Here is a 25,593-nt window from a genome sequence, read left to right on the forward strand (position 1 = left end):
AATATTGAAATATTGATCATTTATTTGACCGAGACGCTCACCGACAGAAAGACGCATCAATCTCAGGTAAAGCATCTGAGCGAACGAAACTGTGCTATTCTGTCTCAGTATGTGTAGACCATGTATCTGATGTGTCTGGACCAAAAGAGTATGGCATCTCATACTATTTCTGTCCAGACAGCATCATATACATGGGCTACATATAGAGGGGCGCTGTTTCGCTCGCTCGGATGCTTTCTCCTGTGATATATACTACAGTTGAAGTCAGAAGTTTACATACACTTAGGTTGGAGTCATTAAAACTCATTTTTTCAACAACTCCACAAATTACTTTTTAACAAACTATAGTTTTGGCAAGTCGGTTAGGACATCTACTTCATGCTTTACACAAGTAATTTTTCCAACAATTGTTTACAGACAGATTATTTCACTTATAATTCACTGTATCACAATTCCAGTGGGTCAGAAGTTTACATACACTAAGTTGACTGTGCCTTTAAAACGCTTGGAAAATTCCAGAAAATGTGGTCATGGCTTTAGAAGCTTCTGATAGGCTAATGGACATCATTTGAGTCAATTGGAGGTGTACCTGTGGATCTATTTTAAGGCCTACTGTCAAACTCAGTGCCTCTTTGCTTGACATCATGGGAAAATCTGAAAATAATTGTAGACCTCCACAAGTCTGGTTCGTCCTTGGGAGCAATTTCCAAACGCCTGAAGGTACCACATTCATCTGTACAAATAATAGTATGCAAGTATATACACCATGGGACAACGCAGCCGTCATACCGCTCAGGAAGGAGACGTGTTCTGTCTCCTAGAGATGAACGTACTTTGGTGCGAAAAGTGCAAATCAATCCCAGAACAACAGCAAAGGACCTTGTGAAGATGCTGATATCCACAGTAAAACGAGTCCTATATCAACATAACCTGAAAGACCACTCAGCAAGGAAGAAGCCAATGCTTCAAAACCACCATAAAAAAAGCCAGACTACAGTTTTCAACTGCACAAGGGGACAAAGATCATACTTTTTGGAGAAATGTCCTCTGGTCTGATGAAACAAAAACAGAACTGTTTGGCCATAATGACCATCGTTATGTTTGGAGGAAAAATGGGGGCGCTTGCAAGCCGAAGAACACCATCCCAACCGTGAAGCACGGGGGTGGCAGCATCATGTTGTTGGGGGTGCTTTGCTGCAGGAGGGACTGGTGTACTTCACAAAATAAATGGCATCATGAGGATGGAAAGTTATGTGGATATATTGAAGCAACATCTCAAGACATCAGTCAGGAAGTTAAAGCTTGGTCGCAAATTGGTCTTCCAAATGGACAATGACCCCAAGCATACTTCCAAAGTTGTGGCAAAATGGCTTAAGGACAAACAAAGTCAAGGTATTGGAGTGGCCATCACAAAGCCCTGACCTCAATCCTATAGAATATTTGTGGGCAGAACTGAAAAAGTGTGTGCTAGCAAGGAGGCCTATAAACCTGACTCAGTTACACCAACTCTGCCAGGAGGAATGGGCCAGAATTCACCCAATTTATTGTGGGAAGCTTGTGGAAGGCTACCCAAAATGTTTGACCCAAGTTAAACTGAGTGTACGTTAACTTCTGACAACTGTAAAGTTTGGTGGAGGAGGAATAATGGTCTGGGGCTGTTTTTCATGGTTTGGGCTAGGCCCCTTAGTTATAGTGAAGGGAAATCTTAATGCTACAGCATACAATGACATTCTAGACAATTCTGTGCTTCCAACTTTGTGGCAACAGTTTGGGGAAGGCCCTTTCCTGTTTCAGCATGACAATGCCCCTGTGCACAAAGCGAGGTCCTTACAGAAATGGCTTTGTCGAGATCAGTGTGGCAGAACCTGACTAGCCTGCACAGAGCTCTGACCTCAACCCCATCAAACACTTTTGGGATGAATTGGAACGCTGACTGTGAGCCAGGCCTAATCGCCCAACATCAGTGCCCGACCTTAGTGCCCAAATTCTCTTGTGGCTGAATGGAAGCAAGTCCCCTCTGCCATGTTCCAACATCTAGTGGAAAGCCTTCCCAGAAGAGTGGAGGCTGTTATAGCAGCAAAGGGGGGACCAACTCCATATTAATGCCTATGATTTTGGAATGAGATGTTTGATGAGCAGGTGTCCACATACTCCCATTGTTAAGGGCAGGGACATGAGCATCTAGTCATTATGTTCAGATCTGGTTTCAGCCTCTTGCGAATTGGAAAGGAAAGTTGGCAGATGCACAGTGCACTGTTAGGATGCTGGATTGCTCTAAAGTAAATAGATTTTTCAACATAATTATATAATTACTCCTGTCTAAATGAAATAACTCAAGATATTTTACCAGGGAGCATGACTTAGGCAAAGAGGATCATTAGCATATATATTTTTTTTAAGCTGTGGATTGTTTCAAATCAAAAGTGTGTAGACCTATGCTATGCCTATTTGGGAAGCCCGTGGGTAGTGCGTGTGGCAATAGGTTTAGCTGATTGAGTTGCAGCTGTCAGTGAAAAGCGTCTAACATTTGTGAAGATAATGTGACTTGAGTATAACTTAAAACGTTGCTTCAAGAGGAATGTGAGGCGTGTGTGGCTGTCGCGACTTCCGCCGAAGTCGGCTCCTCTCCTTGTTCGGGCGGCGTTCGGCGATCGACGTCACCGGCTTTCTAGCCACCGCCGCTCCATTTTTCATCTTTCCAGTTGTTTTGTCTTGTTCCATACACACCTGGTTTTCATTCCCTAATCATACTGAATGTATTTAGTCCTCTGTTCCCCTACTTGTCTTTGTGTGTAATTGTTTATTGTTAGATCGTGTTTTGTCTGGCGCTATACTTTATTATTATTTTCGTGTTATTTTGGCACGTTGATTTTTCATGTATGTCATTTTTGGAATGGAATTAAAGTGCACCTATTTATTTCACTCCTCTCTCCTGCACCTGACTTTGCCTCCCTTATACACACCTAACTGTGGCGAAGAGATGGTGCGTCTCTTTCCAGAATACATGCCTATGTAGAAAAGTGCCCATTTGGCAATGTCTGATTTCTGATTGTCTTAATTCATCACGTACACCACTCATCAGCTGAGCTTCTCAGTCATTTTTTGTTAACCTCACGCAAGTCAACAAAGTCTGTCTTCTGAACATCCATTGCGATTGATAGTTCCTCAGTATTTGTAAAATCTTTCCAACACTCCTGGGCTCGATAATCACCAAGCCTCAGTGTGATAGAGCAAAATATCATGATCTGATTATCCCATATATCCAGTGGAAACGTCATTAAAAAAACAGCTGTCTGTCCCAAGCTCACTGGCACAGGAAACTCTGAGGGCATGGAATAGGCTACTTGATGCAATGTTGCAAGTTCGCATGTGTCAGCTTCTGGCCGGACCCAGTGATGATTTCATACTAGCAATAGCCAAGTCAAGACAGATGGAAGGGGGTGAGACAGGCAGGCGAAGTAGAGAGATGAATGTTATTGAAAGGACCAGAATTTTCATAAGGATATTTTATACTGTTTTTATTTTGTCGGCTTTAGGCCTATGTATTTTACTTAGTTGATGATGGAAGTTATATGCCTACTGCTGCATTGGCCTATAGGCAATCTCTGAGTTATATGCTCTAATTTCTTTAGCCGCCAATGGATCACAGTCTATCAATGTGTCCATATGGCAGAGGCTGGTGCTCTCACCATAGTTTCATTTTAACTTTTAGATTTTATCATCCTACTTCAGATTTGTATGATTAACCACGTGACAATGATTTTGAGAAACTAAAATGTAAAAAAAGGACATGCCTGTGCATGTGTCTTTCCCCACAGTCCCATTAGGGGGATTTCTACCCTTCTCAGCTGTCAATCACAGCCTCCTGGTTTCCACCAATCAGAATGCCCGAATGCACATTTTAACTTTGGCCCATCCAACTATCTCAGAGTTGCTATCATTGTCGGCAGATGACACACACATAGAAGATAATTGATGTCCTTCATCTGTGTTATGGATTGACCTCATCCATAAAAAAACACAAGTCCACTCCTATGTATCACAAAGATCACTTCTTCTGTGTGTATGTGTGTCCTAATGTGTGGTGGTGACCAAGAGACAATACAACTCTGGATATGGACAAGTCTGCCAAGTCTGCCTTTAGCAAGTCAGAATGTTAACAATCAGCAATAAGTACTAGCAGGTGAGGGCATTCACAGCTGACCACTCAGATGAGCTGCAGCTAGCCATTTTTACAGAAAATGTTATTTTTTTAACTGTTCCACGAAAATGCGCTTGTAAAAATAATCATAACTGGCCCGCAGATCGGTAGATGGTACCATAAATTGTAAGCTTCCCCAATCTTTAAACTCACAAACTTTTTCAAGTGCACACATTGGTGCTCAAACGTGCTCGCATATGGAAATCAAAGGCCTGTCCTGATTCGTTCAGGTGCCGGCCCTGGGGTGAAGTTTCCCCTAGGTACATATTTAGGATCAGCTTCTCCTCCTCCAATCTTAAACTCAACCATTAGTGAGGGAAATGCAATACTGATCCAAGATCAGCGTCTAGGGGCAACTCCCCATCATGCACTTTTATGAGACAGTGATAACAGATAATCAGATTGATATGAACAAGAGAAATGCACAAGTGTTTCGGGAGGCTAGTCGGTAGCACTTTACAATAACTCCAAGTAATAAAGCATTAGTGAATCATTTATTTATCATTTATTAATCATTACTCCCACATTTGTAAATGCAAGTAGCCTAGTTATTCATACCTGTATAAAGCATCAGGTCTGGTACTACTGGAATGTCTACCAATGGCATGTCAATCTTTTTGTGGGAAATTACACAGGTCACTCAAAACATTTATAAAGTAGTTATAAAGTATAAATAGCCCACACTTTAGATGAGGCCACGAAAACAGACGATGATGATTAATGAATAGGAAATGGTTTATAGAACCTAATTTACACATCTTATAAGTGGAGTAATGGTTAGTAAATTATGAATAAACTATTTACTAATCCATTATTTAAGTGATAATGCCAGAGAAGTCGATGTTTGCTGGATATATTGCCAGGGGTGTTGTTAGGCCCGAGAGGAAGTCCAGGGCTGGCAAACAGTGCCAATATATCCTCTAAACACCGGGTTCGAGGGCATTATCACTTTTATACAACTGTTTACCAACATATTTAAATAAGGATTGACATATTTTAATAAAAAACGTTATTTTGATATCCTTCCACAAGATGTAGTCCCGACACAAATTTAGGGTTGCTATCCAAGCCAGCTGGTCGTTCATTTTATCGGTTCGGTTGCCAGAGACACAACCCAGTCTTTCAGTCTTTCTGTTCTGCATCTTTGGACTCGACCCAGTCGTTTGTTCTAAATGTTTGATTGCCATACTGGATGGCAACGTTCTTATCCCTTGCTTGCTAGCTAGCCAACTACGGCTAACTTACAGCCATGTCAAAAAGTGAAGCCAGAAAAACAGCAGAGTAGCTGCATTTACATTTCTTTAAGCTGTTTTCTAGTTACATTTGTTTGGATACATCCATAACAATGAGCTAATGATTTTGCATGGCATAGAAAATGTGCTTACTGTTGTTCAGAGGAGCTAGCCAACAACACAGCTAACACAATCACTTCAAACTGAAGCTGAAAAGACTGCAAACTAGCTGCCCTTCTTTTCGTTTTACCTTTTTTCAATTAACAATTATTTTTATATATTCATAAAAATGATGCCAGTGTGAGGATCGACGCTGGAGACGAGAAGCAGGTACAGGGAGTGAACATTTAATAAACCATGAAAACAGGAACAGCGTCTGGACAGGGGACAAATAACGACATCAATGCTGACACAGGGAACAAACTGAGGAGCAGCCAGATATAGAGGGGGTAATCAACAAAGTAATGGAGTCCAGGTGAGTCCAATATTACGCAGCTGCGCGTAATGATGGTGGCAGGTGTGCGTAATGAAGGGCAGCCTGGCGCCCTCGAGCGCCATAGAGTGGGAGCGGGAGCAGACGTGACAGCCAGCTGATTTGTGCTTTTTTATAGTGGAGATCAAGTTTAGAAGTTGCCGAGCTGGGCTGATGAGGCAGCTGGTAGCCAAGTGGTTAGAGCGTTGGGCCAGTAACCGAAAGGTTGCTAGATCGAATCCCCGAGCTGACAAGCTAAATATCGGTTGTTCTGCCCCTGAACCTAGGCTGTCATTGTAAATAAGAATTTGTTCTTACCTGACTTGCCTAGTTAATAAATAAAGAAAAACATTTTTTTAAAATAGATAGTGGATTGCACAGTTAGATGGAACAGAGTAAACTGGCATTTTATTGTCATAGATATAACTGGTGGTAACTTGTGCAATAGACACCGGTTGGAATGAGGTTTTACATCTGTTTTACACCTGTTTTACGTCGAGATGTTATAAAGTGCTTAATGGCTAGTCTATACCATGGCCTGTGTGTACAGCCAGGAGCCCTGTCCGTATTTGCCCTGTGAACAGCTGCTCAGCGACTGCCTATAGCTCATGCCTAGAGCCCTATAGACCAAGTGGGGGCAAAGTACGGCGGGCACTTCAATCCATCCCTCGAGACATAAAAAATAAATATATATTTAAAAAATCAAATACATTTTTTTTGTAACCCCTTTTATCTCCCCAATTTCGTGGTATCCAATTGGTAGTTACAGTCTTGTCTCATCACTGCAACTCCCTTACGGACTTGGGAGAGGCGAAGGTCGAGAGCCGTGCGTCCTCCGAAACACAACCCTGCCAAGCCGCACTGCTTCTTGACACACTATTCGCTTAACCCGGAAGCCAACCGCACCAATGTGTCGGAGGAAACACGTACACCTGGCGACCGTGTCAGCGTGCATGTGCCTGGCCCGCCACATGAGTCGCTAGAGCGCGATGGGACAAGGAAATCTCGGCCTGCCAAACTTTCTCCTAACCCGGACGACACTGGGCCAATTGTGTGCCGCCTCATGGGTCTCCCAGTCACGGCCAGCTGTGACACAGCCTGGGATCAAACCTGGGTCTGTAGTGACGCATCAAGCACTGCGATGCAGTGCCTTAGACCACTGCGCCCCTTTGAGGCCGCCGCAAATTGATTTTAACGAACAATTGGTCCCCCAAAAAATGTGGCCCTCTGTTGAATTTCAAAATCCCGATGTCGCCCTCGAGCCAAAAAGTTTGCCCACCCCTGTTATAGACCATCACGTTGTAGATATCACCATTACCAATCACATTATCACCCAGAGAAATGGCATCTTTAGGGATATAGAATATCATTGATAACACTTGAGTTAATCCTGAAGAATGCTGTCATAATAATGTCATAACCTATGTCATAAACAGCTGATGTCAACTTATGGTGACTTGCGTATGACTGTCAGACATAAATAACAATGTACAGTGCCTTCGGAAAGTTTTCAGATGCCATGACTTTTTCAACATTTTGGTATGTTACAGCCTTATTCTAAAATGGATTAAAGAAATAAAAAATCCTCATCAGTCTACACACAATACCCCATAATGTCAAAGTGGAAACAGGTTTTTAGACATTTTTGCAAATTTATAAAATAAAAAAAACAGAAATACCTTATTTACATAAGTATTCAGACCCTTTGCTATGGGACTCGAAATTAAGCTCAGGTGTATCCTGTTTCCATTGATTATCCTTGGGGTGTTTCTACAACTTCATTGGAGTCCACCTGTGGTAAATTCAATTGATTTGACATGATTTGGAAAGGCACACACCTGTTTATATAACGTCCCAATAGTTGACAGTACATGTCAGAGCAAAAACCAAGCCATGAGGTCGAAGGAATTGTCCACAGAGCTCCGAGACAGGATTGTGTCATGGCACAGATCTGGGGAATTCTGCAGCATTGAAGGTCCCCAAGAACACAGTGGCCTCCATCATTCTTAAATGGAAGAAGTTTGGAAGCACCAAGACTCTTCCTATAGCTGGCCGCCCGACAAAACTGAGCAATCGGGGGAGAAGGGCCTTGGTCAGGGATGTAACCAAGAACCCGATGGTCACTTTGACAGAGCTCCAGAGTTCCTCTGTGGAGATGGAAGAAACTTCCAGAAGGATAACCATCTCCGCAGTACTCCACCAATCAGGCCTTTATGGTAGATTGGCCAGACGGAAGCTACTGCTCAGTAAAAGCCACGTGAAATCCTGCTTGGAGTGCCAAAAGGCACCTAATGACTCTCAGACCATGAGAAACAAGATTCTCTGGTCTGATGAAACCAAGCCTGAACTCTTTGGCCTGAATGCCAAGCGTCACATCTGGAGGAAACCTGGCACCATCCCTATGGTGAAGAATGGTGGCAGCATCATGCTGTGGGGATGTTTTTCAGCGGCAGGGACTGGGAGACTAGTCAGGATCGAGGGAAAGATGAACGAAGCAAAGTACAGAGAGATCCTTGATGAAAACCTGCTCCAGAGCGCCCAGGACCTCAGACTGGGGTGAAGATTCACCTTCCAACAGGACAACAACCTTAAGCACACAGCCAAGTCAACGCAGGAGTGGCTTCGGGACAAGTCTCTGAATGTCCTTGAGTGGCCCAGACAGAGCGCAGATTTGATTCCAATTGAACATCTCTGGAGAGACCTGAAAATAGCTGTGCAGCAACTCTCCCCATCAAACCTGACAAAGCTTGAGAGGATCTGCAGAGAAGAATGGGAGAAACTCCCAAATACAGGTGTGTCAAGCTTGTACCCAAGAAGTCTCGAGGCTGTAATTGCTGCCAAAGATGCTTCAATAAAGTACTGAGTAAAGTGTCTGAATACTTATGTAAATGTGTAATTTCAGTTTTTTAAATTTAATACATTTGCAAAAATTTCTAAAAACCTGTTTTTGCTTTGTCATTATGGGGTATTGTGTGTAGATTGATGAGGAAAAAAACTATTTTTTAATCAATTTTAGAAAAAGGTTGGAACCTAACAAAATGTGGAAAAGGTCAATGGGTCTGAATACTTTCCGAATGCACTGTATGTTATTATTCAAACAGTAAAGTCTTTGTCATCAATAGAGTTGCTACTATCTTTATTTCACTTGCTGAAAAAAACTCTTGCAAACTTCCCACCGAACCAGGAACATTCCCAGGACATTAGCTAACATTCGCAATAAGTTCTAGTTGTGGTTTTATCTAACATAAGGATGATAACATCCCAAACATTCAAAGAATGTTTTTGACAACAAAATGTGTTTCTTTTTTTAGAAAATATTTTAAATATCCTTGGAATGTCCTCCTAACGTTCAATTAAATGTGTGCACAACATCAGTAACAACCACCCCAGAACATTCCCCAAATGCTCTCTTTATGTTTTCAGGTTAATGTAATAACACAATGTACTAGTAATGTTTTGAAATCCCATTGCTGCAATAAAATGTGAGAGCAATTATGTATGATACTACCAAAAAAATTGTATAATAATATAAATTATATGAGAGCAAAATAGTCCCATAACATCAAAGATCCACCACCATGGGCCTACAGAGTGGCGCAGTGGTCTAAGGCACTGCATCGCAGTGCTAGCTGTGCCATTAGAGATTCTGGGTTTGAGTCCAGGCTCTGATGCAGCCGGCCGCGACTGGGAGACCACATGGGGCTCGCGCACAATTGGCCCAGCGTCGTCCGGGGGAGGGTTTGGCTGGCAGGGATGTCCTTGTCCCATCACGCACTAGCGACTCCTGTGGTGTGCCAGGTGCAGTGCACGCTGACATGGTCACCAGGTGTATGGTGTTTCCTCCGACACATTGGTGTGGCTGGCTTCCAGGTTAAGTGGGCATTGTGTCAAGAAGCAGTGTGGCTTGGTTGGGTTGTGTTTTGGAGGACGCACGGCTCTCCACCTTCGAGTCTGTACGGGAGTTGCAGCGATGAGACAAGACTGTAACTACCAATTGGATACAACGGAATTGGGGAGAAAAAAGGGTAAAAAAAACAATAACAAACAGATCCACCACCATATTTTACAGTAGGTATGTGGTACTTTTCTGCATATGCCTCCATTTTTGACGCCAAACCCACCACTGGTGTGAGAGGCCAGAGAACTGTATTTTCATGTCATCTGATCATAGCACCAGTTCCAATCCAAGTGCCAATGCTGTTCAGCAAACTCCAGGCAGTGCTATAGTCAGATGACATGGAAATAGAGCTCTTTGTCTATTTTGCATCCACTGGTCTTGGGGCCCTTGTTAAGGTCAAAGGCATCATGAACTTTACCAAGTACCAGGACTTTTTTGCCAAAAACCTGGTTGCCTCTGCCAGGAGGCTGAAACTTGGCCACAAGTGAATCTTCCAGCAAGACAATAACCCCAAGCATACATCCAAATCTACAAAGAAATGGTTAATTGACCACAAAATCAACATTTTGCAATGGCCATCTCAGTCTCTGGACTTGAACCCCATTGAAACCCTATGTATGGAATTGAAGAGGTCAGTCCATAAGCGCAGACGAAGGATATCAAGGATATGGAAAAGATATGTATTGAGAAATGGTCTAAGATCCCTCCCAATGTTTTCTCCAATCTCAAAACATTTTAGAAAAAGGCTGTCTTTATCCTCACAAGGGGAGGCTGCTAGAGTATTAAAAACAGAGCTGCCAATAATATTGACACCAATCTTTTTTGTATTTATTTGTATTATTTGTGTTAAACAAAATCAATTTCTTAGAGCAATTGTGCTAGTATAAAATAAAATAATTCCCCTTTTTGTTGCATACAATATAGCTCAGTATTTGAATTATTTATTTTATACAGTCTTTTTTGCTCATCTTTATGAAGGGTGCTGTCACGTCCTGACCCTAGTAAGATGTAATTTTCTATAGTAGAGTAGGGCAGGGCGTGACAGGGTGTGTTTTGGGTTGTTCTATGTTTTCTATTTCTATGTTTATTAAGTTCTAGTTTTCTATTTCTATGTTGGGATTGTTTGGGGTTGATCTCTAATTGGAGGCAGCTGATCCTCATTGCCTCTGGTTAGAGATCATATTTAAGTAGGAGTTTTTCTCTTCCTGTTTTGTGGGTTATTCTTTTTTGAGTAGTGTGTTTTCCTTTCTGCTCACGGTTTGTTGTTTTGTGTTTTCAAGTAATTTAAGTGTATTGCATTCAGTTTCACGTTTTGATAAATATGTGGAACTACGAACACGCTGCATTTTGGTCCTCTCCTTCAAACAGCCGTGACAGGTGCCAATATGTTTGCAGGTGACTGTATGCTTAGCAACCTAAACCAATAGTGCACGAGCTCATTTGTGTGCGAATTGAATTTACGGAGGCGGTCCTAAGGAGCTGTCCACCACTGTGGCCCTGAAATGGTTCTAAACAGGTCACTTTTGAGCACAACACAGCAAAACATTTTTGTTATACTGAAAATCAGTATGTTGAAATCTAGCCTTAATCTGATACATATTACATGTCAAGTGACATTTGTGTACAAAATCAGTTAGAATTGTACTTTTATGGAAAATACGATATTGAGTGTTCATTTCATGATTTAATAAATTGTCTGTAATGACTGTCATTAGCCTAAGCAATGTAATTATTTTTCAACACAAGTAACTATTCATTGATACTGGAAGTAGAGAATAAAACAATTGAGTAGGTTCATTGAGATGCAACCGTGCATATTCACCATTGCCTGTGCGTATCAGCAAAACATGACTGTCCTATTGGCATATGCCTACAAGCAACGCTTACAACGTGACTATCATATTCCCACCCAGTGACACGCATCTCACTTTTAGTCTTAAAATAATTATCATGTGGCTTAAAATGCTGTGCATAAAAGTGTGATAATACACTTAGGCGTTTACAAGCATTTACATTAAGTTCTAAATCACTCCCAATCATTCCCACTGGGCACACACTGGTTGAATCAACGTTGTTTCCACGTAATTTCAATTGAAATCGAACCAACGTGGAATAGACGTTGAATTGACGTCTGTGCCCAGTGAGTTGTTTGCACTTGGGTGGTATGTCTGTGAGACAGCCTTGTCTCCGGTGTGAAACAAAACACGCTGCACATAACAGAAGTTAAAAATAGCCGTTTTAACATTTCGTCACCATTTCTATATTTGTGTATTGTTAAGACTAGCTGCAACGGGTCCGTCCCATCACACAATGCCTATTCTGTTCATCTCCCAAGTTCAGGCTTGGAGTTGGAGCAACTAAACATATCCATTATACAGTAGGCCTATAGCTTAATGCGTTCATTTTGTTCACGCCTGTGGAAGCGCGCACCGGTTCAGAAATAGCTAATCATTTTAGATGCTTTATGCTTCCAGTATGGAATGTCTGTAGTGCCGGCGTGTCCAATGGCATCCGAAGTGACAGTCCGGAGTGCCACTGTTGGCCAGAGGCGCAGCGCACAGCAATACCTCCACTAGGATCCTGTGGTTGATTCTCTGGACATCAGGGAGTGAAGTAGGGAATCCTGGGGACCTCTAACTCTATTGTTTCTTTTCTATCCCATGCCAAATGTAAAATAGACAGCATAAAAGGCGTGCATAATGCAATGGAAACAATGGACGCGTCCGACAAAAATCGAACTTACCCAAAGTCCACCGTCGTGTTAAAAAAGCGCATGCCAGATAGCAAGGATACCACTGGGACGCAAGACGAGTCGAAGTACGTTGAATTGAATTATTTACTTGACATAGATACAGACGACACGAACACTGTCACCGGTGAGGGGAGCCAAATGGCGATTGACGAGGGCATAGGTGGCTCGAGAGCAGAAAAGAAAACTTCTGGAGACGGAGACCTGATGAGTAAGGTGACTGATCATATCAACGGCGACAAATTAAAGGGGGATATTAACACAAAGGAGTGTGCCAAGGGCTATCTATCAGGGTTTCTTGGAACTGTCTGCTTCTCTGAGGTTCCTAACCTGAATGAAAACATGATGGACTCTCCCGAATCCCCTAGATACGTTGGTAATAGGGAGGTCACTGCGGAGTGGACACCGGAAAAGGACGCATTTGAGGATGTAGAAAATATGCCAGTTGACAATGAAGATTTACAAGCGGGGCAAAGTGAATCGGATGATGATGTGAGCTTGGTGCTGACCGGTGATTGTGAAGATTGCGTGCCTTGCAGTACGGAGGAGGATGAGCCTCATTACATAACCACGCACGAGATCCAGCTCTCCGAGCTTTCAGATCACGATGTCGATAATGATATCGGACAGGGGTGGGATGATAACCAGATCTACTCTTTTGTAGATTATGCTGCTTTTGACGGCGATGGAACGATGGCAGGAAGAGAGAAGAGGGTGAAAAGCAATCAGGGTCAGGCTAATAGCGGAGCGGCAGTCAGCACTAAGCTGGAAAGTGATCTCGGGGACAGGGACAAGTGCGCCATCTCAGATGAAAGTCTGTCAAAGAACCAAAATAATGTTATAGGACAGATCCACCTGTCAATCAAAACGACTTCTCGAGCTATAAATGAGCCTAGCAACGTCCAAGAAAATGAAAATATTATTTATCATGCCAAGCACGCCGGAGACATGAGTCGCTATGTTTTTAGAGGAGCTGGTGATGCAAATACGGAGAATGTCCGTGATAGTGCAAAGTGTTTCATAGCCGCCCCCGGACGCTTGCACTTTGGCAAGAAATTAAAAGGGAAAGATGTTAACGACTATTCCAGCGGTGCGTCCAGCGCCGTCAGTGAACTTGACGATGCGGATAAGGAAGTGCGCAACTTGACTGCCAGAGCGTTCAAGAGTTTAGCATACCCATATTTTGATGCCATCAATTTCAGTACCTCCAGCGAGTCCTCCGCCTCCGAGCTGGGGTTGAACAGGTGGTCAACTTTTGTTGACCTTAAATATGGCAACATGAACATGTCTCAGGGACGCGAACCAAATACAGGGTCTAATAAAAGTTCTACGTCATCCTCTGAAATTGCTAAGAATAAAGACAATAAAGGATATAAGGGTTTGGCACTGGCTAATACTAAACCGCCCCCGAACAAGCTCTTTGCTTTGAATGGTGCTCTTTCTGGTCCCTATAACGCATCTTCTGCAGCAAAGAAACTTGAGCTTATGGGAAAATTTGGGACGGGGCACGGTGGAGTTATCACGCTGACAGAAACATTAAATATTCGTTGTAATGTCAAATCAGGGCTGCCTGGGAGCGAAAGGCGCTCGAAATTTGCACAAAACGCAACAGGATCACGTTCCACAGATGAAGTTACCAGCACCTTGCCAAGCGGCCAGGGGAATGAGGCCAGCAAGCAACCCTGTAATGCAGGGGAAACCATGGAAGGCACACACAAGAAAGCAATATTCGCCTCGAGCCTTCTTAAAAATGTAATTTCTAAGAAAATGCAGTTTGAGCAGGAGCGCAAAATGGAGAGGGGGGAGATACGCGAGTCTTATCACGCTCCATCTCACTGCCTTCTCCAACAAGAGCCTGAAATTGCGCACATGGAGAGGGAGAGGGCTACACCGAAAGAGTCCAAGGATTTCCGAAGGCAAAGCCCGAAATACTCAGAGGCGAGTTCTGACTTAACTATTGTTTGTGTCGATGAACTAGGGGACTTAGTGGACACAAGTTCGTGCGATGCCAAGGACGAATGTCGGAGACAAGACACTTTAACTCTTGCACCAGAAACGAATTTAGCGTCGACAAATGAAGAAGGATTCGATACTAAAAAAGGAGCATTCGAAGCGGCCAACAACACACTGCTACGCAGCCAAAATAGCGCATTCAGATCCTGGAGGGACGGTGAGCTAGAGTTTCAAAAGGAACATATAAACGATAAAACTCCGGAGGGGAAACCGTCTTCGTCCAACGACAACCAGGGGGAAACGGACTTGTACACCGATTCAGGCAACAGTGAGCTAACTAAAATGTTACATTTGTTTGTGCCAAGTATCCAACAACTGTCCAATGAGAGAGAAGTTTCAAAACAGCTGCCGACTATGAATTATTCGACCCGCGCGGCCGCGGATCAAGGAGAGGGAGGAGGTATGAAATTACGCGCCAACAACACCCTATACGTCGCTGGTCCGAGGAGTGTGGTAACATCCAAATCACCGGAAATTAAAATTAGTTTACGGAGTGTAAAAGAAAACAAAAGCGACCCGTTCAACGTTGCAAAGATGGTGCCTTCCAATATAGGCTGCAACTCAGTCAACCTGATAAAGGCAGGCGACGAGTCCAGATGTCAAGCGCTCGCCGCAGCGTTGAAGGGTGAGTCCTCCGAAAAAGTACCACACTTCACGGTCAGAGACATACGAGACCACAGGGGCAAGCTGCAAACACCTATACACCAAGTTAGAGACGTGCGTAAATTGGTTAAAAGTTCTTATCACTTTGTGTCGTTGGATAATAACGCCACCGCCGGCGACCTTAACTCAGATCAAAAGCTTTTTAAACAGGGGTCTTATCGAAACCCTGCGTCGCTTTCCCCCATAGTAATAAAGTGTCAGTCTGTGAATACCAATACCAATGGGAATGGGAAGCAATCTGGAAATCTAATTGAGTATTCTAAACCTAGGCTCATCGAGGATTCATTTGACGTTGACAGGTCATCACCCCAGCAAGAGGGCACCAAAAGCGGCATCCACCAACCGACATGGAGAGAGCCATTAGGCAATACAAAACAACTGAAAGGTGATTTGTCTGAAGGTCCCATTGGACTTGTAATTGAAACCAGAACAGCTTCTAGAAGACAGGATAAAACACCTGACATCGGTGACAAGACAAAACCTGAGTGTAAAATGTCCAACCTGGGTGCCTTCGAGAAATTACAGGCTGCAGTCAAAACCATGGAGCAGTTGTATGTTTTTGATAGAAATGAGTGGAAGAGGAAATCAGAGCCACATTCCATATTATCAGACAGTCATGTGCTCTCTCTCATATCCAGCGAGGAGCATGGGCCAGAGGAGGAGGGAGTGAATGTGGCCAATGCCATGGCCGTGCCAACATTTAACATGGACAAGCTCATCCGGAGAGACTCATACCCTAACTCTGACAAATCCCTGCCTGCTACGACCGCCCTGCCCGTCTGCGAAACGACACCAGCCAAACGAGAGGCGAAAGAGCCCCCAAAGACTTTTCACATTCCCATCAGCCGGGATGTGCCCAAATCCCTGGCTCAGCTAGGTGGAACACCAATGGGCACCAATAATGTGTTTAATGTCAGCTCCATGGGTTCAGGAACCCCCCCCACAAATAACAATAACAAGGCATCATCACAGCCACATGCTGTATCACAATCACCTTACTGCAAAGGCTTCAGCCCAGTGTCTCCTAAACTTCCGGTGTCAGTGAAGATCTCCCAGCAGCTCAGAAAGGCAGAGGAGAGACAGAGGGAGAGACAGAGGGAGACAGCCAACAGTATGAAGGCAGACATGCCCTTCCAGTTCAGCAGAGCCTCAGCTGAGCACGAAAACTACCTCACCATGCCCGTCAAGTCTCATGCCACCAGCGCCAAGCAAGCCGCTGCGTCCGCTGGCGGTGGATGCGAGAAGACAGCAATATACACCTTCCCTGCCACGGGCACCAAGACCCAGATGGCCAGCCCACCCGGTTATTGCGGCGCCAGGAGGCAGGAAGAGACCCGACAGTCCCCACAGAAACGCTCCACCATCGTCATGGAGACTAGAGCCCAGGACACGCCAACTGCCACCATCTACCACATGCCCATGGCTCAGAGCATGGCGTCTGCCCAACCACAGATGTACTGCTTCTCCCCAACCATGTCCCCACAAGCCATCCCCCAGGTTGACCACTACCAGCGCACCCAGAGAAAGATGCTCTTTGACCCCAGCACAGGGAACTACTACCTGGTGGACACCCCCGTCCAGCAGGCCACCCGCCGCCTCTTCGACCCCGAGACGGGCCAGTATGTGGACGTGCCCATGTCCCAGCAGCCCATGTCTCCCATGTCCATGTCCATGCCCCAAATGCCCATGCCTATGCCCATCTCGCCTTTAGCCCTGAGCCCCGGCTCCTATGGCCCCACCTACATGATCTACCCAGGCTTCATGCCCGCCATGCCCAGCACGCCTACCCTGATCCCCACAAGAATGCAGTCGCAGCTCTCCATGCCATCGGAGCAGGAAGACTCCGGAGACAAAGGCGGTTCCTCCCTGCCAGACTACATGGACATGGAGAGTCCTTACTACATGGCCACAGGGTCTGGGAAGTCTCCCTTGGCTGGAGGCTCCAGTATGGGCCACGTCCAGCAGCAGGGCAGGCCGGGGGTCCAGGGCTTCTCCAACGGGAAGCAGCCAGTGATCAGCATCACCTCCCAGCAGGGGCCACGCATCATCGCCCCGCCCTCTTTCGATGGGACCACCATGAGCTTTGTGGTGGAGCACAGGTAAACGGCAGGACCTGTCATATGATACGTAAGTGATTTCTTTTGAGTACTCTATCATATAGTATGGCTGCATTAAGACAGACAGCCCTTCTTATATTTCTTTCTTCTCACTAATCAAAGTAATTTACATCCTAATTATGACAGTATAATTGATCTTAATCACTTGCACACCAATGTATCTTTCCCTCCACTATAATGGAGTAAAACATCTATGGATATTGTTCCAGGTGATTTTTGGTGTCAAGTCTTAGGCTATTTTAAGGGAGGATTGATGGGTGACATTTCAGTCCCAAAAACATAATAATGCTGTTTCAAATGAATAAGTCGGGATCATAGAATAGAAGAACATCTTAACTACAAAAATACTCCTCTTCTTAACTACAAAAATATGTGTCTAGGCCGAGACGTCTTGTACAAACCAGTTCCAGTGTAAACATGTCCTTACAGTGCAAGAGGTACAGTATTTTCCCAGGTGGGAGCCCTTAGAACCAGTTAATTAACATATCACTACTGCAGCTAATAGCGTGTGTAGACAGAGACAGAAGGTGTTGCAGGTGACCTGAAGCCCCGTGTTTATGAGCCTGTTGGCATTCTGCAACAGTTATTTATTCCAGTAAAGGGAATGAATAGGTGGTAACTCACTCCTGAGTAACGCAACTCTAGCATGCACAAACTTTTGACCTTTAACCTCTCTCCAGACCTGGTATCAAAACAGCTCTGTTTAAAACAAGTGACATTAACCCCCTGCTATTTTTAAGCATGCTGTTTGGGATGAAGGATACAGTTCTATTCGGCTAAGGCGAGCTCATTTCATCTGCAGACATGCCTCTCTTGCAGTGTTTCTCAACTCCAGTCCTAGGTTGCACGTTTGTATGCTAGCCCTGCGCAAGCACGCCTGATTCAACTGCTGAACTCAACACCAGGCCCTTTATATGTTGAATCAGGTGTGCTTGAACTTGGCTGGAACATGTGCAACCTTGGGAGTGGGGTGTTCAAGGGACAGAGTTAAGAAACACTGTTTACCCACATCTCAAAGTATACTAGCTGCTTCCAGTAACAGAATTATGTGCCATATTAAAGGTATCGAGGATGATATCAGGGATAGGAGACCTGGGCTGGCCCAGAGTGGCATTGGTTGGTGTTTGCTGGGGAAGGGGAAGAGGCCTGGCCAGGCCAGCATAGCTAAGGGGCCGGGGGAGGGAGGGAAAGGTCAGTGCAATGCAAGGCACTTGTTGTGCTGATACAGGGGTAGGCCAGCTGCTGCTGGAAATCAAGGCTCTTGGCTGTGGCAACGCAGGGCTGCAACGGCGTCAACCTTTTTATAGGACACAGTCACGCAGAAGGGAAAAAGTGAGAAGTGGACCAGCATCTCCGGCACTCAGCCATTACATAAACAAATCATGGGCACATACAGTATCAGTAGGGACGCAAGCACAGCAGACATTGGGACTTCCCCTACCCAACTAAAAAGTTTTATACCAAGTACACTACATGGCCAAAGGTATGTGGACACCCCTTCATATTAGGGGATTTGGCTATTTCAGCCACACCCATTGCTGACAGGTGTATAAAATCGAGCACACAGCCATGCAATCTCAATAGACAAACATTGGCAGTAGAATGGCCCGTACTGAAAAGCTCAGTGATTTTTAACGTGGCACCGTCATTGGATGCCACCGTTCCAACAAGTCAGTTCGTCAAATTTCTGCCTTGCTAGAGCTGCCCCAGTCAACTGTAAGTGCTGTTTGTGAAGTGATGTGGAAACGTCTAGGCGCAACAACGGCTCAGCCGCGAAGTGGTAGGCCACCCATGCTCACAGAATGGGACCGCCGAATGCTGATGCAGGTAAAAATCATCTGTCCTTGGTTGCAACACTCACTACCGAGTTCCAAACGGCCTCTGAAAGCAACGTCAGCACAAGAACTGTTCGTCGGGAGCTTCATGAAATGGGTTTCCATGGCCGAGCAGCCTAAGATCACCATGCGCAATGCCAAGTGTCGCCACACGTGGTGTAAAGCTCACCGCCATTGGACTCTGGAGAGGTGGAAACTTGTTCTCTGGTGTGATGAATCATGCTTCATCATCTGGCAGTCCGACTTGACAAATCTGGGTTTGGTGGAGTTTGGTGGAGGAGGAATAATGGTCTGGGGCTGTTTATCATGGTTAAGGCTCCTTAGTTCCAGTGAAGGGAAATCTTAACGCTACACCATACAATGACATTCTAGGCGATTCTGGGCTTCCAACTTTGTGGCAACAGTTTTGGGAAGGCCCTTTCCTGTTTCAGCATGAAATGCCCCCGTGCACAAGGTGAGGTCCATACAGAAATTGTCGAGATCGGTGTGGAACAACTTGACTAGCCTGCACAGAGCCCTGACCTCAACACCACTGAAAACCTTTGCGATGAATTGGAATGCTGACTGCGAGCCAGGTCTAATCGCCCAACATCAGTGCCCGACCTCACTAATTCTCTTGTAACTGAGTGGAAGCAAGTCCCCACAGCAATGTTCCAACATGTAGTGGAAAGCCTTCCCAGCAGAGTGGAGGCTGTTATAGCAGCAAAGGGAGGACCATCTCCATATTACTGCCCATGATTTTGGAATTAGATGTTCGACGAGCAGCTGTCCACATACACCTTGGTTATGGTTATACAACAAGGACTATTAACGTTAATTGCATAAAAATGTTGTGTTGTAATTCCTGCAGTTGTTTTTGGGGGTGGGAATACTTTATTTGAAGATTTGAAGGATATTTATTTCCATACCTGCCACATTCATTTGTAGCAGTAAATAATCATGATTCTTTAGGTACACTCTTCAAAAAAGGGTTCCAAAATGGTTCTTCGTCTGTCCCCATAGGATAACTCTTTTTAGTTCCAGGTAAAACCCTTTTTGGTTTCCGGTAGAACCCACTGTGGAAAGGGTTTTACATGGAACCCAAAAGGATTCTACCTGGAACCAAAAAGGGTTCTTCAAAGGGTTCTCCTACGGGCACAGCTGAAGTACCCTTTTAGGTTCTAGATAGCACCTTTTTTTCTTCAACTAAAGTGTTAACGTTTTATGTAGGAACCATGACAAGTTTCCAGTTTCCTAATCCTAATCTCCCATTATCTTGTGTTCTGTTTCCCACACAGGAGTGACTTTTGACGTGTCCTGATGTGTTCTGGGCCCTCCAGTGCCACTAATCCTACCGTCTGGACTCTATGGTTCATGGTCATCAATGCCGGTCGTCATGGTCATCACGGTGTTTGGTCATCTCAACCAACACAATCAACCGATTGTTATTGCCTCACCTTTCTGAAGTAGGCTACCCCTCAATCCCCCTTTCTTTTCTTAACAACTCTGTGTTCAATTTGGGAGTTTGGCAGAAATGTTTAATTGTAAAAAAAAATATCCACTAGTTAATGTCGTTTTTTACCTTGTGCTGTATATTTTATGTACATGTTTGATTTTGTGTCATTTTGATTTCATATTGCAATACTCATGCAATGCAATATAACCTCATGCAATTGTTCTCGCAGGCATTGTCATGATAATCAATTTAATCAGGACATTGAATTAATAATAGTAATCATGTATTTTCACATAAGAAAAGCATGATTGTCAAACCCACCCTCCATTGGTTATTAATAAGATTAGGCTCCAAATCCATTCATGTGGGACCCCCAGCATTGCCCCTTTGTTATAGCCCAGCATTAACACACCTCTGCCAACAAATCAAGGGTTGAGGAGTTAAATCAGGTGTGCAAGTGCTGGGCTAAAAATAAGTGCTCACTGAGAGGTTCCTAGGAATGGATTGGGAAACGTGTGGTAGACATTTTCTTTGTCGCATTCTCCACACTAGAGGTCTATGTTCTAAAATGCACAACTTCCGGAAGGGTGCAGGTTGTCCTATTTATTTATTTAGCAAGTACATGAGGCATGACAGCACACTTGGACAGCACACTTGAACTAAATTCTCAGGAGAATGGAAGAGGGCTTATATCTCTCTTTGTATCTTTATTGACCTTGATTTGAACCTGTACTTGGCTTCCTCCCTTCTCTCTGTTACGGTGCCACCTGCTGTTTGCTTTCTCCCTGTTGGTGAGTTCAGTTCAGTACACTATAATCTTGTATTGTTTTAATTGTTTAAAAAAACGATATGTTGCCAACAATATTAGCACTAAAAACAATTATGGTGGACATTCTATTTCCTTTCTGAACCTTGTTATTATTTTACTATTGAAAATGAATGAGCGCTTGTCTTGAATACAAATTATGCAGTATGTGGTTTGGTTTGATATACTTCTACTGAAATTGGTATGTTGTTGCCTGTTTATCTTGGGTATTGTTATTACTGCAATGTCATTAAGTGTTGACAATTTTGCCCTGTCACATTTAAGTGCTCTTAATGCAGGTAGCAAGCACTGTGAGTAAGAGGTGGGTGTTTAGACATTTTCATAAGATTTCATAAAAACACAGCTGAAGATTTGCAGTGTGGAAAGTATTGTTGATGTTTTTATAGTAACAGGGATAGAGTAATCTCACATTTATGAGTTTTTTGACAAGCTGATGGGGCTTTCGCTATATTTAAAAAATATGTTTTCTTTCCAGACCCCCTATACAATATGTGCAAACGTATTTGTTTTATATTGATGTGTACAGCAAACCACATGCTTTCGGAACTGCTGGCCAGTCCGTCCATCTCCCTTCATGAGTATGTTTTGGGATTGCTGTTTGATATTTTTAAAGGTCCAAAAATAAACAAAAATAGCTGCTTAGCAAAGAGCAATTTCTCAATAAATAATTTTGCTAGGACTGTCTGGGAGTGGTCTGAGTGGGGAGGGGAAAATTGAAAACTAGCTGGCAGAGAGGTTTGGAACTCTCTTTTTGAATTGTCTATTATTAACAGATTTACAGCCTGGTGATGTCACCAGGCAGGCCAAAACTCCATCCCACCAAAACAGGCTGACATTTCAGGCGGTCTTTTCAAACGTCTCTTACACTAAAAGAGCACGATCATAATTTTCACAGTATTATTCCAACCTAGTGTGGAAATATAGAAAATCACAGGCAAATCACATTGACTGCACTGGGCCTTTAAAGTAACTGTCTAGTGAAAATCAAATTTAATAACTATGTTTCGTTGTTGACTTATCCAATACTCGTATTTGTGGCCAAAGCTGCAATTGGAGAAAAAACACTTTAAACTTGTATCTCAAACAGACCGATTAAAAAAGACTTGCTATTTCCTCGGAGGATGAGCTGGCCAATCTGCGGTCTACTCGCATTAATATTTTTAATGGCCGGTATATGACCACACCATTCTGTTGTTGGGGTACGCACAGACCATTGCAACACAGAAAAACATACTTAATTACAATTTTTTTTTAAGGAAAACTATTTCACTCATATTTCATCAAAATCTGGAAACACTGGACAGTTACTTTAATGCAGTATAATACATTTACACAATTTACTTCCATAATTTTACCTGTTTTCGTAAATCACACAGGTCTTCATGAAAAATTTTATTTGCAGAAGTGGATTGTTTCAGGGTTGGAATTTTTGTAATCCACTACATTTGATGAATATTGCTGCAGAAAAAAGGTTTAACCTTTGAGGCGTCATTGTGAAAGGTGTATACTAAATATTGGACAGAAGGACTAAAGAATGTTGTGAGGGTATGAGTAAGTCTAAAAATAATGGTTGAAAGGAGGAAGAGAAAGTGAGTGAAAAAAATCATGTGTCTTTTAGATATTGAGGTCTCTCCTTACAGCCGACAATATGGATGGACCTAACAGAAAAGAAAACATAGATTTTTTTGTGAAACAGCAAAGGAATTGGCTACAGGAAGTGTAGAAAACTAGCAGTTGAAGGAAACAAACACAGACTTCTGTATGGTGTAAAATATATTGCTACTGCGAATGAATGTGTTTTTGCAAGCAAATGTACATTGAGACTTGTTTAATAAATTTGAAATACTTTTCCAGAACGTGGTCTCCTTTTCTTATTTATTTGATACCAGTGGTGGAAAAAGTACCCAATTCTCATATTTGATGTCACGCTGATATAAAGGATTTGGAGACAGGCGCAGGGATACATCATCTGGGTTTTTAATACACCCAAAACAAACATGTATACAAAACACTGGGATGTACCCAAACAAAAGAGCGTGGGTAAACCTCGTAGAACGACACGGGACGAGGCCCGTAATACACAACCCATAAAACACGCAGCACAGTCTGAGACAACGCATAGGTACTCACACGACCAACGGACATGGGAACAATTATGGAGAGCCGAATGGGGGAAACAAAGGGCACATAAATACATCTACTAATCAAGGAAATGGGCACCAGGTGTACGTAATGACACAGTGGTCGGCGGGATCCGTGACGCTTGATTAAAAGTTAAGATACCTTAATAGAAAATGACACAAGTGAAAGTCACCCCAAGTATTTGGTTTTAAATATGCTTAAGTATCAAAAGTAAAGTAAAAATCTTTTCAAATTCTTTATATTAAGCAAACCAATTTTCTTGTTTTTGTCATTTACGGATAGCCAGGGCACACTCCAACACTCAGACATCATTTACAAACTACGCATTTTTGTTTAGTGAGTCCGCCAAATGAGAGGCAGTTGGGATGACCAGGGATGTTCTCTTGATAAGTGTGTGAATTAGACCACTTGTCAGGGAAAATGTATGGAGGTAAAAGTACATTATTTTCTTTGAGAATGTAGTGAAGTAAAAGTAAAAGTTGTCAAAAATATAAATAGTAAAGTACAGATACCCAACAAAAACGGATTAAATAGTACTTTGAAGTATTTTTACTTAATTACTTTACACCATTGTTTGATACTGTATGTTATATAACATTTCTTCGTTGATATGAAGTGAACAGAACACAGGTGTGGTAGTGAGTTCCAGAAAAATTTGAAATATTGATTACAATTTTAAATTGAAGAAATGGTATTCTCTTTATCACCCAAACAAACGAAGCTGCTGCTTCCATAGATGCACTTTTAAGAACTTTTAAGAGAAGGTGGAAAAGGTGAAGTTTTATACTTAGACCTCAGTAAATGGTATGTGTTCCTGTTATTCAGTATGTGTTTATGCGTGACTGATGAGGTGGACCTTGAACTTTAAGTGAAAGAGCTATGGCATCATCATGCTAATCTGTGTATCTAGGTGTTAATTTAGAAAGATGATACTCTTTCTGGATTAATTTCAAAAGGCCACTAAAGCTAGCAAGTTCATACTAGTGGTCCTATGTGGCTCAGTTGGTACGAATGTGGCACTAGCAATGCCAGGGTTGAGGGTTTGATTCCCGCTGGGGTCACACATACAACCCTAAAATAAGGGCTGGCTTGCCCTATATGCGGACCACACACCATGCGTAGGGCTCCTGATGACTGGCCCCTGATGAAAAACAAACAAAACAGTCTCCTTGTTGAGAAAACACAAGGTGCAATTTTGAAATATGGTAGTGCATCAGCAGTTTTCCTTCGTATGTCAGTCACAGACAGACCTAGCCATGAAGCATAGAGATGAACTAACGTAATCGCGAGTCATGTTTTGAGCCCATATGAAAATCTGTTTGTTGCATGGGTTGTGAGGTTGAGGGGGCCCAATAAAACCTCGCTTGGCACCCCCGAACATGTATGCACTCAAGTCCCAAAACTTCTGCTATATGGCATATATTATTGGGACTGGAAAACCCCCCACAGAGTTTGCACTTATTCAAAATGCACTTATCAGGAGTCGACTGTATATCATTACTTCACACAAAATTAAAACATGAATGAGCAGTGCTCGAACACAATGAATGAGAGATACCTTTGGACAAATGGAAGGAGAGTATTTTCTGGAAGGTATATTTTTAAGGTATCAACAACATAAGTCAGACCCTTCTCTCATTACCCTGAGAGACATTACAAAACAAACCAGGACTTCCGGTTTCTAAAACAACAGACTTTGAACAGCAGACCTGTGAGTTTCCGACAATAATCTGCACTGTTTAATCATTACATCATCATTAAAACAAATCAAACTTTATTTACATAAAATGTTTTACAAAAGTAAATGCATTACACATATTTATCTAAAATCCACTGCAAGAATGATTCAGAGTTGCTTTGCTTTCCTAATAGTGTTGTCTACATCCTTCCTTTTTATTCCCAATCCTCTGACAGAAGATCACCTTGGCTTAATTTTCTTAATTTTTTCCTTTGTGGACGTTATCCACATGCTTCAGCAGAAGTGCCTTCTGTTTGAATCCTGCACCACAG

General features: G+C 43.2%; 1 protein-coding gene across 1 annotated transcript; it reads left to right on the top strand.

Moving 5' to 3' along the window:
- The first annotated feature begins 12,693 nt into the window (after positions 1 to 12,693).
- On the top strand, positions 12,694 to 23,297 carry c18h4orf54 (chromosome 18 C4orf54 homolog). The gene is made up of 2 exons (XM_014155789.3): positions 12,694 to 17,355; positions 20,458 to 23,297. The coding sequence occupies exon 1, from the start codon at positions 12,694 to 12,696 to the stop codon at positions 17,329 to 17,331; it is 4,638 nt and encodes a 1,545-aa protein (XP_014011264.3). The 3' UTR covers positions 17,332 to 17,355; positions 20,458 to 23,297.
- Positions 23,298 to 25,593: the final 2,296 nt, after the last annotated feature.

This window comes from Salmo salar, chromosome 18, assembly GCF_965601325.2.
Source record: "Salmo salar chromosome 18, fSalSal1, whole genome shotgun sequence".
NCBI lineage: Eukaryota > Metazoa > Chordata > Actinopteri > Salmoniformes > Salmonidae > Salmo > Salmo salar.

What these genes read in the sequence shown, in the direction of transcription:
- c18h4orf54 (XM_014155789.3), top strand. Translation starts at nt 12,694, where the DNA reads ATGGCGATTGACGAGGGCATAGGTGGCTCGAGAGCAGAAAAGAAAACT.